A 16,464-nucleotide genomic window follows, 5' to 3' on the forward strand; every position below is an offset into this window, starting at 1 on the left:
TCTAACATGTGTGATGCCCTCTTTTCATGTATGCTGCATGCACAGCCCCACACATACAAAACTAGATGGACTAGATCGTCTTCCAAAGACTTTTCCAACCTTAATGATTCTATTATTCCAAGACCCAAGAAAGTAAGCAACCAACTTTCTGACCCACTTACTAGATCCCAAATGGGATTAGACATAGACAGTTGGGAATTTAGAAAGTGTGAGACCAGGCAGCAGAGACAGCATGGGACATTCTGAGCTACACGACATGACATGACAGGTCTTCAGAACACAGAGTGGTCCAATAAAAAAGGATTGCAGTTGTGACCCAGGTTCAGCCGGTCCCAAAGATATAGCAAAGTCTTGCAGAAAATGAACTGGATAGAGGCTGCTGAGGGAGGGAGTCTGAGAAGTTTGCTGTTGAAGGGAGTCTGGGAATGCAGGTTTGACAAACTCTGTATGCCACAGCTGGGTTTAATTCTGCAGAATCAGCGTTTTCTGGCAAATGAGTCTTGTTGGAAGAAATTCCAGCTCCTGACTTTTCAGTGTGCATTCAAAGTCCTCTACTCTGAAACCAAATCTGTGCCCATAAGCTGCCACTTCCCTCATTTCTTTTATGGGTCATTTCTATTTATCACTGACTGTTATTCTAGCAGGAACTGAGTGTGTGTGGCGAGTTTTTGTGGCCTAATGTCTTCCACTGATACCAGCTGCTAGTGCTGTTTCTTTCTTTGGTTTGCAACTCAGATGCACAAAACCTGTCAAGTTTTAGCTTCGAAATTTGAGCATAATTCAGCTGCTCTGTGTGCCATTGTTCACATTAACTCATAATAATATAACATTATTATAGAGTGCCCAGCAGCCAAGTTCAGGCACTATCTGTAAAAGTCAGTCTGACTTTTTGTAGTCCGTATGTGAGCAATCTCATGGCACATCTGCTTATCAGGAAGGCAAAGCATGTTCTTTCATCCCTCCTGCTCCTTTGGTGTCTTGTGTGCTCCACACATCCCCAACAGAAACATACAAACACGTACAGCTCTCTGGTTTTCTCACCCCCACAAATTTAACCTTAGCAGTTCCATTACTTCATGCAGAGAATTCTTTCCTTTGTTGGGAAGGAAAAAAGAAGACCTTAGAGTGACAGGACACGATTCACCACAGGATCTGGAGTCATCCCAGTAATACTGAAATGATGGGTTAAGGACAGGAATAATTATAGGATGCTGCCAGTAGAACAGGTGGGCAGAGTGCTCAGGGACCAATTTACTATGGTAGATGGTATGGAAAAAGCACAAGGTAAGGCAGCTCTTCTGAAAACTCACTGGTCTAAAGCCTACATATCCTACACCACAGCCTTGGTAAGGAGGATGGCAAAGCCGTGATTGTCTCATGGCAGGGCTTTCTTTTCTAAAGCAACATACAGCCAAACACTGCTAAATAACCCAGCCTTGTAGGTTTGGGGTTTGTTGAATGACTTTGCTGAAGTGTAGGGTTCATATTTTGAATGCAAGGTGGAAAAATATGTCCTCAGAGGCAATAAGAAAGGCAGAAGGGGTAAAATCCAGCAGCAGGAATGTGGTTTGTGCTGGAGAGAAGTGGATTCAGGTAAAGAGATATGCTCAAGGTAATCCTTTTACCTTGGGAGGTAAAAGGAAGCAGCTGGAACTGAAAGCAAAGTAGTGCTAGTGTTAAGTATTACATGGTTTGGCTGTGTGCAGGGGAGAAACGGTCAGTCTGAAAATAAGGAAATGGAGATAATGGCAGCTCCCTTCACGGGTCAAGAGAACGAGTTAGCAGGGATCAGTGCAGCAATTAAAACTGGAATTACTAGGTCTGCAAGGTTTTAGGGCTGAACTGGCACTTTGGGAGTTTGCTCAGCATTTGCATAGCCTGATGGCATGCAGAGAGTTTCCTTCACTGTATATTCTGTTTCAAGGCTTGGGGAGAATGCCTGACTGTAGCCAGGGTTGTCTCTGTGAGGCACCTATACCCCAGTGGGGTTTGCAAATGGGGTTTCTCTTGCTAGTGGAGCAGAATGATTTCCCAGAGTAAATCTGCTAAAACCACTTTGTGAAGTTTTCTCATTGGCAAGCCAAGCCACAGGTGTTTCTTTGGACTTTCTTGCTGCCTACAGTGCCAAAATACTCACTTGCTCTCCATCACCTTGTCAAGACACTCTGCTGCAACCCATGGGGGCAAACCTGAGATAACAGAAAACGTGGGTGTATAGTCTTTGGGCTGCTGTATGTATTAGAATAGGACCTTTGTCTGATCAGACCAAGCAGAAGTCGGAAGCGTGCAGTCGTAGTCAGGATGACAGATTTATGAACTGTTGTTTGTAGTTGGTGTCAACATGTCAGATTTCCCTCTTTCCCAGAACCATTAAGGTGAAGGTAGTTCAATGACTGCTGCATGTCCAATCTGTATCCACGGCAGCATTCTTACTCATTCCATTCTGTATGACTCACATTCTGTCTTGCTTGTTTATTTTAGGCTTTTTGAACTGTGAAGCTTTAAGCAGAGGTCATTACTTAAGTAAAGAATTGTATTCTGATTGCTGCTGTTGAAGTGTACTGAAGGATATGTCCCTGTCTAGAACGGACAGAATACCTCCAAATAAAGGTTGCTCTAGAATGATGCACTCCAGCATTATAAACCAGCTCCTCTACCCAAACCTGACCTTTTTTTGTCCTTGTCTGGACTATGTGGCTGTCTTGCATATCTCCAGCCTTGTCCAGAATGAACCTTGGAGCCATGCTGTCGTTATTTTAACTCCAGTTCTGGTTTTGGCCTCATTTTCTACATGGCAATTGGACTGAAGCCTTTTCTCCAGCTCTGTCTGCTGGATGACCCTTGGACCTGTATAGTACATTTCCCATCTCCAGTCCTATCTCTGTTTCCTGGCTGAAATTCGGATACACGTTGTAGCTTTGTTTCCATTCCTGGCCTCTTTTGAACTGTAGTGAGGTTCTGCAGCCTTCTGCAAAGGTTTCTATGCCTGGGGACTTCTCTCTAAGTGCAGGGCTTAAAATGTCTGGTGGTTTTGGGAAAAGAAGAAACATTCCAGACCTTTCCCATCCCTTATATCAAAAACGTGTCATATACTGAAGCTGCAGGCAAGGTGCTGGACTTCGGGAGATTTGTAGTACAGAGTTCAGCATGGGTAAAATACAATTGGGTGTATATCCATGTGTGTGAAGACACCTAGAAGAAACAGAAGCACAAGGGTTAAGAGGAAAGGCATGTGTTTACTGCTGTAACCCATTCCATATTTGATTGCTTTCAAACAAAGCAGAACAACAAACTGACCTTAAGTAAAAGAATGGAGATGGGATGGGAGCAATAAAATGCCCAGTTAAGCTAAACAAAAGAACTGGAAAGTTCGGGATTTTTGAGTTACAGTTTGAGGCAAAATAAAAAGGAAAAATGAGCCAAGGCAGCTTCTTTCCTCCCAAAGGCTGTAAGAGGCAAATCCAAAATCAGCTTGTGCCCTGCCAAGTACCTTGGAAGTATGGTGAGGACTGCATAACTGTCATCTCTTGTTTAAGTGTGGCATAGAATTGACACTGGCCAGATCACCTGGCCAGTGTCACACATGTGCTGGTGCTTGTGAGAAAGGGAATAGATTAAATCTGTGAGAATAAGTTTGAGAGGGCAAAAATCAACCTGCTTAAAAAATTTTGTATGATAAAATTGCTTTCTTCTCCTGGAATATATTGTTTTACTGCACTCATTTCCTCTAGACTGCAGAAAGAGAGTTTCTTGTTCCCAAGAGCAGTGTCTGCAGGTTATCTAATTGCTGATTACATCTAATGCTTGAGCATGCCCTGGAGCCAAGGGCAGGTCCCAGATGAGCTATTGTGAACACCAGGCATAGAGCCATTGTTTGCTTCCTGCACCAGCAATGAACTTCTTTTCATGCATGATGAACCTCGTTGTGCATGATGACAGTGCTTTGCATGGTGCTTAAGGGTTTACCTGGGTGACAAATCAGCTGAAAAAGGAGAAATCCTTATCTCATTCTTATTATGCAGAGCTGTGTCAGCAAGTCTAGTGCTTGTACTCCTGATGCTGGGAACCAGGGAGGCGTTCATTCTTTGGAGTGATCTTCCTATGTGGTGTCAATGGAAGAGCATTTTGGGGTCAAATTTGGTGCTATAAAGCAAAGTCAAGCCGGAATAGCACAACACAATTATGCTTTAATGAAGAAATCATAGAATCACCAAGGTTGGAAAAGACTTTCAAGATCATCCAACCATCCACCTACCAATATTTTCCCACTAAACCATGTCCCTTAGTACAACATCTAAACATTTTTGGAGTAGGAAAGGAAAGGTAGCCAGAACCCTCATCAGCTTCATGAGAATGAGCAGTAGGAGGGAGAGAAGGGAAATGGAGGGGACCAGGAGGGGTGTCCAAGTTCATTCTCCTTTCCCAATACTCACTAATGAGATGCTGAGGACAATATATCATGCAACTGGATAATGATGCTCAAGCTGCTGATGCTGGAGGCAGTTCTCCCAGCAATCAACTCCAGCTCTTCTTCCATTAGATGCTAGGAACTTTTCTGATCCTATCTAAAAGCTCCTTTGTGGCCATGTGAACAAACCCTAAAGCAAAAAGTGGAGAGAATGCAGCAGCTCAAGCTTTACCACTGGGCAAGAGATTGGAGGGATCTCATCCCATCAAACTCCAGTTTACACTGCCTGGCATGAAGTGTGCAACTTTCCAATAGATGCAGAGTTCCAACAAGGCCTTTTTTTGTTCTGTTTCCCCAAGTATGACAGATGTTAAATGCATGATCTATTGTAAATGCAACTTCTTTTTCTGCCAAATTGCTGGAAAGGGTATTTCTTCATCCTATATTTGTGCAGATGATGTGTCTGCAGTTAACAGTAGAGCTTTGTGCTTGTCCTGCGCAGATTTCATTCTCTTTCTCAGATTCTCCCAGTGTGTCACCTGCAAACTCAATCTATTTATTCTCTATTCTGTCTGTCAAACCGGTAATTAAAATATTGCATCATACCAGAGCCATGGCATGCTGCAGAGTTTAATACATCCTTCTGGTTTGACAGTTATTTGCTTGTGCTTCTAACTAGTTTCCTAATGAGGCTGTCATGTGCTATGGTAGAAAAAAAAAACTGTATTAACACTAAAATATGTGCTAAGTACCCATTTTACCTTTATCTACTGATTTTTCCACCTTTTCATGGGTGGGAATAACACCCATCTGTCACAAAGTTCTTGTTGTTCATTGCCATCTCCTTGATAACCCCTACACCATTACAAGTTGTTTGATGTTTTATTTCAGTTTTCTTTCCAAGACTGGGACCTGGACTGACAGCTCCCCATGGTTTCCCCGTTTCCTTTATAACAATGCACACTGCATTTGGAAATCCCTGGTTTCCCACCCTGAAGAAAAAGAAACAGGTGAAACAAGCTGCGTTTCTATGATGTGCAAGATTTCCTCTATGCCTAGTCACCACTTAGTTTGGTTAATACCCTTTACTGATGTGCATATGGAAAAAAACACCTTTTCTTCTTGTGGCCTGCTTCATTTTCATGTTCTTGGTTTTCATGTGTTAGTTGGCATACCAATTAGCATGTATTAGATGTGGCTCATGTCTCCATCTGACTTCCCTTTTACCCTGCATTTACTGCAGGCTGGAAGCAAAAACACATATCCCAACTCTGAGTGTGGAGCTCAGTTATTGTGAGACTGCAGAACAGGAGCAACTCTAAGCGTCATCTAGATGTCTGCTCCTGGAACAGATCCTATATTAAAGAGCATCTCTAAACGTCATCTGGGTGTCTGCTGCCAACAAATGCAGTTAACCCTAGAGATCACCAGTAACACGATCCTGGGTATGGCCATGCACTGCATTTTCATTGGAAAAGGCAAATTTGATTCTTCCCATGGAAGAAGAGGTGATTTTTTCAGTCTATGCCCAAACTCCTGGGTTGTGAGAACCCATATCTGTGGCCTGCACCTTTCTGTAGCCCAGGAGGATAGTCTGGGACCTTAGCCAAACAACAACTCATGGCTCACTCCCAAGCAGGAAGGACAGAGATATAGTGGATTCCCCGTCCTTGGAGGCATTCCAGATCAGGCTCAGGAGCTCTGAGCAACCTAATTTAGCTGTAGGTATCCCTGTTCATTGCAGTGGAGTTGGACTAGATGATTCTAAGGAGTCCTTTCCAACTCAGTTCTATGGCTCTAAGTGTCCCTTTTCCTCTTTATTTCTCTCAAAGAATTTCAGTGATTTCCTACACAGAGAATCAGCTTTGATAAAGTCCAGGCATAAACCCTACCTAAGTAGCTACTATTGAGAGACCTTCAGTGCCTCATTCACAACTGTAGGTTTTCAGTCTGGGAGCTAAGTGGTTACTGGCATTGAAATAGTGAAAACCTGAAGGCATTTCACCCACAGATGTTCAATGGTCATAATCCTTGTACACTCAGATGCTCTGGAATCCAAACATTTCAAGAAAGGAAGGGGTTCCCTCTGAATTTGGAGACAGGGTGACATAGGAACTCCTCTGTTCATTTTGTCTTATTGGAGATAATATTTGTTTGGGTGCTCACTGTTCTTCTCTCAATCTTTGACTCCTTCCCTCCCCGCCAGCTGACCTCGCTTTGCTTTCTGCCATTCAGTGAATCTGGTTCAGATATAAATTACTCCTGCTTCCCCTTTCCTATGCTAACTTGTCTGGTGCTAAAGACAGTAATATGTCTGGCCCCGAGCCCAGCTTTCCTAGAGTTTTTGGAGAGCACCTACTGTATTGCAGGGCCTCTTGGAAGAAGTGTCTTCGATTTTCTCTGCACAGGATATTTGTGGTATACGTGTTTATGGTTTCAAGAAGCAGCATGGCCACCACAGCCTACAACACTGCTGCCAGCCTCTTCCCTTAGCAGAATCATTTCCCCCTATTTCCCAGCCATAGAATGAAATATCTAAAGCATGGGCCAGGCACCAGGCTCTAGAGATAGCAGTGGAAACACAAAAGGTAGGCATCTTTAGCTGGTCATAGAACCATAGAATGGGTTTGGGTTGGAAGAGACCTTAAAGATCATCTAGTTCCAACTCCCCATGGAGCTGGACCATGATGTTCACCATATCCCCTGGTACCTGTGTTTAAATCCTATCAGGATCCATGGACATGTGGATGTCAAATTTGCCTAAATGATTTTTAACTCAGTCCTTCTCAACCAAGAAAAAGTCTTCCTTTCTACAGAATTTCTCTCTGGACTCCTGAATCAGGGATTCCTTCATGATGATCTTGGTAGTGAAGACTGAAACAAAGAAGTCCTTCAGTATCTCTGTATTTCCTTCATCCTCTGTTGCCAGTGTCCCTGCCTCACTCTGCAGTGGACCCATATTTTCTTTAGTTTTCCTTTTGTTTCCTTTTTGAAGAAGCCCTTCTTGATGTCCTTGAAATCCCTAGACAGATTTAATTGTAAATGGGCCCGGGACTTTCTTACCATATTTCTGCCTACCCTGACAATATCCCTACAATATCCCTATATTCTATCCTGAGTCAGCTGTTGCTGCTTCCATTCCCTATACACTTCCTACCTATGCTTGATTTTTGTTTGGAATGCTTTGTTCATCCATGCAGGACTCCTGTTCACTCTGCTTGGTTTCTTGCCTGCGGAGATGCATCATTCTTTACCCTAGGGGATATGATCCTTTAATATTAACCTTGGATCTATTTTCATTCTAGGAACTCTTCTCATAGTCGATATATATATCAACTATATACTATATATCATTCTGTGGTAGTATTCATTCAAGAAGGTCCCTTGTTGAGCTTACTGACTCCCATGGTTATAGAAACCAAGACCCTGTTGCCAACACCAGCAATGGATCCTTCCACATCTGCAGCCAGAAATACGCTGACTTTCAAGACAATGCTTTAGACAAATCAAAGATCTCATTTAGCCACCAAATAAAGCATCTCATAAAAATAAATAAATAAATAAAATAACACCCACAACAACCACAAAACAAAGGCCCTGAATTGTTTGGATGAGTCCTGGTGTCAGAACACAGCTGAGCAAGTGTAGCTGCCAACTCTTCCCTTTTATACTTTCGTTCCAGAGAAGTAAGCTTGCAGCAGGAGTTATGACCAGGAAGCTCTGAGCTATTCATGTTAGTCTTCACCTGCTTGCCCCTCTTCTCTGTAGACATCTCCAGGCCTCATACAGAACTTTTCTGCCTCCCTTCAGCTGTAGCTCTTGCAGGGAGAGGAGGAAGCAGAGAGCCTGGGATGTAAAACCCAACAAAGCCCAGCACAGTCAATCATTTCTATGCTATAGTTTTCATACAGCTATTTCACAGTCTCTAAATGACTGGGTTTGGCAATAGCAGTTGGGTTGGGTTGGCTCTGAAAAAAACGAAAAAGGGAAATAGACATAGAGACATTTTCATTTCCAGCTGCACCAAGTCTGTGTATGCCAAAGCATTTCCTTCTCCCTCCCATCTCCCCACTACCAGACATTGCATCTCCTCTCTAGGTCACATTTGTTTCTCTTTTCCTTTTCTCCAGACTCAGTTGGTACATCGAAGCTGGGAGATGAAGGATGCTCGTGATAACCTTCCAAGTGCAAAGAGCCATGGGAGCCAGAAATTGTTGCTGATTGAGGCTGGAGGAATTTCCAGAGACTAGCAGAAATAAGATTTACCTCTTCTTTCCTGTTTATGAACCGATGTGTGATAACCAACATATTGTGACCTGAAGAAGATACTGAACTTCTCCAGCGTGCTGACATAACTATTGAACTATTACCTGTGTTCCTTACAGGGTGGATTGCTATTCCACATAGCGTTCATGTTGAATGTTCAACAGTCAAAGAGAAAAAAGTATGTCTCGAAGAATATCTTCAGAGCAGTAACTTTTTGAAGCCTGAACATGTCAAGAGGGTCTTTTACATGTTTTCTTAGATGACATGACTGTTTGAAGAGACTTCAGATTCAAGTAGGATTAGGAAATCAAGAGGAGTTCAGCATCTAACTTACTGATATTCTTGAAAATCTGAGACAAAGCTCATCTGCAAGTCATGAGCTCTTGAGAGAAGTAATTATCCCAGTGTAACACACTTTTATTTCAGACAATAATGCCAACACAGGGAGCTTTTCCTAACCCATCACTGTCCACAAGCAAAGATGTAAGTGATACTAGCTAGGACACCCAGGAACATCATTGCATAGCTGCCTTGCTTGCTGCTGCCTCCATTCACATTGCACAATGGTTTCTCACAGCATGTAACATTCCGATGGGCTTGGATTTGTTGCTGACTTGTTTCTGGACACGTTGGAGAGCACTTCTTGGAGATGATGTATTTAGGCTTGTCAGGGTCTAACGCAGAGGAGAAGGGTAAAAAAAAAAAAAAAAAAAAAAAAAAAAAAAAAAAAAAAAAAAAAAAAAAAAAAAAAAGAATGAATAAAATACAAGGATTATTCCTATAATGTTTTCCTAGCTAAATCTGCACTGGTGATTATTAGAAAAAAAAAAGGCTAGGAAGCAGTCCCCAAGACAAATATGTCCTCTTAGGACTAGCAGCAGTCTGGCCATGTCTATACTGCTGATATATGATGATTGTCTTCTCTGGGCTCCATGTTATATCTGTCTCTAAAGTGATATTAGCGTAGAATCATAGAATCATTTGAGCTGGAAGGAATCTTTAAAGGTCATCTTGTCCAACTCTCGTGCAGTGAACAGGGACATCTACAGCCAGATCAGAGCCTGGTCCAGCTTGACCTTGGAAAGTCTGGGGCAAGTAGTCAGATACTTTTGCATGTTACTCTAAGATAGACAATGGATAGGAAGTTTTAACCAGAATTATGGTTTAACTGGTGTTGCTATACATGGTGTCAGCATTTCCCCAACTCTTTATAACCGTATCAAGCAACTCCACACAGTGTTTGCAATAGGGAGCAGCAGGGTTTCCTAACAATTGGTGACTGGGTCTATTGTTTCCATGTGTGGCTGTGACTAGCATGAATTCATAGGGCTCCTTTTCCTACAGCGCAAATAAAGAGTTGTTCAGTAACTTACTTGTTCCAACATTGTCGCGGACAGTCACACAATATTTCTCTCCCTTTGCACACATGGAAATGGTTAAACAGTCCTTGTTGGACTCCTGTTCTTGGCACACATAGCACATAAACGGATAAACTGGGGGGAGAAAAAAAGTATGTTTTGTGTCTTAGGAACTTCAATACCTGCAATCCAAATATCTGCATTCTTCCTAGTTATATCCTGATAAATTCTCATGTGTGAATGACCAGTGACTTACTTTATCCCTTAACCTGTGGCTGCAATGTTAAATCCCTTTCTGTCTCATATGTCTCAGACTGAGAAGTATTATCGATCTGTTTGCAGTCTCTGGCAGCAGTAGATGTGAGTGGAATTCAAGGATTTGAGTGACTTTTACGATGGAGATTATTGCTGAGCAATAGCTTCTCTGTCCTGAGAGTTCCTTCATGTGGATTATCAATGGCTGCTCATTTGCTTCTCCTGAAGGGTTTGCCATGGAAAACTTAAGGATGCCTGAGTCCTGAAGTATTTTGAGGAGATGAACATTGCCTAGTGTCCTACTTTTCTTTTAGCTGTCTTGCAGAGTACTGTCATGTAGCTTTTCTTGAGGTCAGACACCACTGAGTGAGCTGGCCTAACCTCAGTCCTAGGGAGCCTAGGGAGAGCAGTTAGATGCCGTGTAGAACTTCTGCATACTACTGTAGGATAGACAGTAAATGGGAAGTCTTAACCAAAAGTATGGTTTAAATGTATTTGTCTGAAATACAGATATAGAGGATGACCAGCAGCACAGGCAGACAGTGATGAGTTGTCCTGTCTGTCAAGAATGCTTATGCTTGCTGTGAGATACAGAAGATTATATAGTAAAAAGGAAAGCCTATGGAAAGTGATGATAAAAGGAGAGAATAACAAAAAAAAAAAACCAAAACCAGAAATACAGTGTGCATGAGAAACCAGATCCTAGCTCAGCAGATTAACTGATTTATAGACTTGGTTGTGGTGATTGCATTCTGAGCTTTCCAAATCACCGGGAGCAAAATATGTGTTTGTGTGTGTAGGAGAGGGGATTAGTTTATTTAAAAACACAGATATTTTTGGAAAGTGAATCAACGCAAAATGCTTGCCAAGCTCCTGGTAAATGTGGGGACACTGTCAGTAATGAAAGGGCAGAACACAACTAGAGGACACGTTTCTGTGAGCGTGGTTTTGCCTGATAAGAAGTTGGCTACAAAGAAGTATAAGGACAGTGTAGTTCAGAGAAACTATTAAATTAGAAGTTCCTGATGGTCACGTGGCTGTTAGGTGAAGTCCTCGGTGACTGGAAAAGGGAAATATAACTCTATTTATAATAAAGGGAGGAAGGAGGACCTGGGAAACTACAGGCCAGTGAATTTCATCTCTGTAACCGGGAAGGTTATGAAACAAATCTTCCTGGAAGAAATGTTAAAGACACATGTGGGACAAGCAGGTGATCTGAGACAGCCAGCATGGCTTCACCAAGGGAAGATTGTGCCTGACCAATCTGTCGGCCTTCTGTGATGGAGTGATGGCATCAGTGGACAAAGGAAAGGCAACTAATGCTATCTACCTGGACTTGTGCAAGGCCTTTGACATGGTCCCACACCATATCCTTATCTCTAAATTGGAGAAATATAGGTTTGAAGAGTGGACTATTCAGTGGATAAGGAGTTGGTTGGATAGTCATAGACAGAGGGTTGTTGTCAGTGACTCTCTGGCCAGGTGGAGGTTGGTGACTAGTGGTATCCCACAGCAGTCTGTCTTGGGACTGATACTCTTTAATGTCTTTATCTATAACATAGATGATAGGATTGAATGAATTCTCAGCAAGTCTGCAGATGACACCAAGCTGAGTGGTGCAGTTGTGTCAACGGTTTAGTGCTGATCAGGCCCAGTTCTGTGACTGATGGGGCAGGGGGACCCTGTCCCATAAGGGAAAGGAGGGGAAGGGAAGGGAAGGGAAGGGAAGGGAAGGGAAGGNGAAGGGAAGGGAAGGGAAGGGAAGGGAAGGGAAGGGAAGGGAAGGGAAGGGAAGGGAAGGGAATCACCGAAAATGTACTGTAAGCTGAGTTCTAGGTGATTTTGATCTGTGGATGTAACAAAGGAATTAAAAAATGCATGTGATTCAGTAAAGTATGTTGTACTAAGATAAAATTGACCCCATAAATGTAGGACAAGAAACAACAGGTTGTGTTACAATTAAGAATGGCAGTGTAAATAGTGGGAACCGACGGTGTCACACCGTAGCAATGAAAACAAACATCACCCAAAGGAACACGGGCAGCAATGTCATGTGGAAGGTATGCAAGGTGGCCTTTCCACTCCGTCAAGACCTCAGCTGAAACACTGATGTCCAAATCTGTATGCGGCACTTCAAAAAATATGCAAAGCACTTGGAGAGAGACCAGAGGAAAGGGAGGAGAAGTGGTCAGAGATCTTGAAAATACAGCCTTGTAACAAATATTTGAAGCATTTAACTTTCTCGGTCAAACCGAGATAACATTGAGGAAAGACATAGTAACCCTATTCAAAGAAGAAAAAAGAACCTGCATGGAAGGTAATAAACTCCCTATGGTGAAAACGGGAGAACTACATAAGAGGAGATGGTCATTAGATGTTTAGATTAGCTCATTTAAAGTAGTGTCTTAGCAGTTCCAGGCTGTTTTATCTTCTTTTTTGGAAACTTTCAAAGCCACATCTGACAAACATCTGCCTGATCTGGCTCAGCATTGGAGCAGTGAAAAGGATCTTGACCTTCTAAGATTTCTTATGGTCCTACATTCTATACTGGTGAGATCATGGAAAGAAATTTAAATGACCATGTTTTTTGGGCTGTGAGACCAAGTGTTTTGATCAAAATTTGACACAGGAATGGAATGGAACCCCAGATACACGAGAAGAATAAAATAATGGTTGTCTCCAGGACTGCCTTTGAATTAGTATGGAAAGTTGTGATCTTTCAGTCTTGAGTGTAGAAGTCTTGAGTTAGAATTACTAGCTTTCTCTGATCTAGACTAGGCTACAGAAAGACGCTGTTTAAAAAGCTGTTTTAACATCCATTTGCAAGCTAATATCAACATGGAACATCATTGGCCCACTAGAGCAATAAAATATGCCAATGAAATGTGTTCTGCCAGAGTCCTGGATCTCATATCACATAGGACTGGGCAAAAAGTCATTTTCTTGTACAGTTTCATACCCCTTTCCTCACCCAAAAACCATCCAAAACTTGCAGACATACTGAAGAACCATCTGCCAAAATAATGTGGGAGTAAAGCTTTGATACATCGGAGAGCAAGAATTAATTAAATGCCTCTTTCTCAACCCCTGCTAGATATATATCATGGTTTCTGGGAAACCATCAGGCGTGGGGAGATATTGGCAATCTAATCGTTATTCCTACATGCCCGTAGCAATGCAGCAATACACGTGGATCAGCCTCAGAAGGAAGACACACACATTTAGAATACTTCAGGCTTCCCTTTGGAAGAAGTATGCTTTTAACACTGTGTATGCATGGAAAAGTTCTTTCACCTCTGACTCTGATTTCACCTATAAAAATCCTCTCTGCTGCATTTCCTAGTGAACAAAACAAGTGACGCACCACATGGCTCCCTATAATGAAGGAAGCAGCAGCATGGAAAAGGATGTAAAATATTTAAAACCAGTATGAATAAAAAATATGCTTTCTTATATCTTCTGGCACTTTTAACTTGCATAGCTGAGAAGGATCCTGTAGACCACTGTATGAATATAACCCAGCATCCAGTGCAACATACAACTATATTACTCGGTACTGCCTGCTGGAAAGAATTACTTTATCAAGATCTTATTTCTGCAACAAATAGTGTGCTCAGTGTTAGTCAAGGTATATGTGGAAGCTGGCAGTAGCATGGCTGAGGCTCTGCAATACTGCAAAGCTGAGGATAGCTCCCCAAATTCCATCTTCTCATTGGTAACAGCATTAGAGGCTCACCTTGCTCCACACACAGGACAGCAATCAGCAAGATAACAGGAGCAGTCTTCATCTCCACCAGATCCTCTCAGCTCAACTGGGAAGGTGTTTGGAAGACAGGTTATATACCTTTTGAACAGCAGCAGTTTTACAGGTTCCAGGCATGAAGTCAACCCAAGGGTGTGTAAGGTGCGTGTGGGAGTTCTCCATGCTGGAGCCCACGGAGCAGGATATCACAATGGGGAAAAGTCCCTTTAGCACCCCGTTTATTGCACCTCCAGTCTTATGAGTAATGGGGAAATGGGAGATGGCTCTTCTCTCTCTCTGGTTGCCTTTACTTCTCCCTGTCTTCCCACAGAAGCAGCAGCTGCACTGATGAAATAGCGGAGCCTGCAGGCAAAGGAAAACAGTCTTGGCAGTGCATTTTTGTAATCCCTTTTCCAGGGCTCATACAACAGTCTTAATTGTTACACAGAACCAGAAGGCCAGACTCACACCTACGCTGATATAGCTCCAAAGAAGTCAGTTTTACACTAAATGAAGTTGCATAGTGGTTATTCACACAAAATATTTTTGTTAATTTTTTTTTTTGTGTCAGCTTTCATTTTCTTATCCTTTCCCCCCCCCCCTTTAACTGCAGTTAATCCCTGTGCTCACTCATCTCTTCGTTGTATTTCTTGAATACCTTCTGAAATTCCATAAATGTTTTATTTAATGACGTTTTGCTTCTATTTCAGGCATCTTTTAGAGAGTCTGCTTTTCTCCATACCCAGCACTTCCTGGATATCAGGCCTCTATTTACAATACCGCCAATTGTCACTCTGGAATTCTCAGTCTACTTAAAAATAAAAAAAAAGGCCATCTTTCACAATGTCTCTTTTTCAATCTCTGCTCTTAAATAAATCATTTTCTCTGTGTATGTCTCCTCTGAATTTCTTAAGATCAGCTTCTGACATTCTGGGAAATAGGATGTGTCTTGTAAGAGCTTGTGCTTCTGCTTCAGTGTTCCTCTGAGGTGAGACTTGTCCTGCACAGCAGGGAGCAGAATGCACAAAAGAACAAGTTGTCAAAACCCCCTTTTTCTGACAATTACGGAACAACACAGCTGGTGTTTTTTGCAGTAGCCATCAGTAGGGTATTCTACTGGTCTTTGCAACACAAGGTGTTGTTTCCTTTGTGTCTGATTCATTTAACACTGGATGAATTCCTTATCCTCATGACATCTCGACACTTTGCAGGCGTTTCCAAAACTGCTCCAGGAGTTGCATAAGCAGGTGGTGAATTCCATAATTAATCAAGACCGATGTCAAAATAGTCATCTTTTCTCATGGTGTTGTAGATTTGTCAGGCTCACAGGGGGACATGCTGGTAAAGGTCACATTAAACCTTTTGCTTTGCAGAGGGCAGTCAAGTTTATTGTGTCTTATAAACAGGTTGTTGTTCCATAATCAGTGGGTATCTCTTTCTGCTGTTATTTTGCAATGAGGCTAAAAGGAAACAACCTTTTTCCTTTTGTTTTTCTCCTATTAATTAACTCATAGACTTCTGTTCTGTGCATATATTCACCTTTTCTCAGTGTGTGCAAGGCTGCCTTATTTATTGCCATAGGCCCTTGTTTTGCCAGTGGACAGGGTCAGCACAAAGGTCACAGACACCAAGTTAAAGAAGTGTGTTTATCTTTACTTAAGTTTAAAGCAATGAGATAATCATAGAATCACAGAACCATAGAATCACTCAGGTTGGAGTGATAATAAGCAAAAGGATACAGACAGAATAATACAGAACAAGGCAGTGCATTTAACCATTACTATATGATGATAGCTCCGACTTTGCTACAAGAGGTCCAGCTTTTATATTGTTGAATAAACAAGTTTACGTGACAATTAGGTGGAAACATCTGGTTTCATTCTCCCTTTGGATTCCACCTCAAGCCTGGCCAGGGCTCAAGGAGGAACCAAGGAAGTTTGCGTACTAGTAGGCCTTGACACTATGCTTCTAAACAAAGAAAGGTTAATACATTCTCATAGTGCTTTATCTAAACTACATCTTTTGCTAATGAGATGTTTTGTCCAAGATTTATATTTTGCTAATTATCATGCATATTTTGCTAATGATCAGATATGTAATGCTGAGTTGTGAGATTCACCTAGAGGTCAACTTTGGTTCGAGGCCTACTGTTCAGGCCTTAGTACTTCAACCCCATCATGCAAATCTTGCCAACACCCATTTGTTTCTACATGAACTTTAATGAAGTAGGATTTTGGCTCATTGCTTTCATCAGATCACCAGCTTATTAGTCATCAAGTGCAGCTAAGAACTGCCAACAAGTGTGTACTGAGTTTAAGAAGACAAAATTGAGTAGGAAACTTGTATGTCAAACAGGGAGCTGTTCTCAAGACATTAAAGTCTTTGCTATTCCCTGGGCATATTATAATGCTGGCGCATGCTCTCTTCCCAGCATC

General features: G+C 42.1%; 1 protein-coding gene across 1 annotated transcript; it reads right to left on the bottom strand.

The window, feature by feature from the left end:
• Window positions 1-3,344: 3,344 nt before the first annotated feature.
• Window positions 3,345-14,592, bottom strand: LOC107310616 (lymphocyte antigen 6E-like). Its single transcript, XM_015856423.2, has 3 exons — window positions 14,024-14,592; window positions 10,048-10,167; window positions 3,345-9,348 (listed from the first exon to the last, which is right to left on the bottom strand). The coding sequence occupies exons 1-3, from the start codon at window positions 14,073-14,075 to the stop codon at window positions 9,137-9,139; spliced, it is 384 nt and encodes a 127-aa protein (XP_015711909.1). The 5' UTR covers window positions 14,076-14,592; the 3' UTR covers window positions 3,345-9,136.
• Window positions 14,593-16,464: the final 1,872 nt, after the last annotated feature.

The sequence above is a fragment of the Coturnix japonica genome, chromosome 2 (genome assembly GCF_001577835.2).
Source record: "Coturnix japonica isolate 7356 chromosome 2, Coturnix japonica 2.1, whole genome shotgun sequence".
NCBI lineage: Eukaryota > Metazoa > Chordata > Aves > Galliformes > Phasianidae > Coturnix > Coturnix japonica.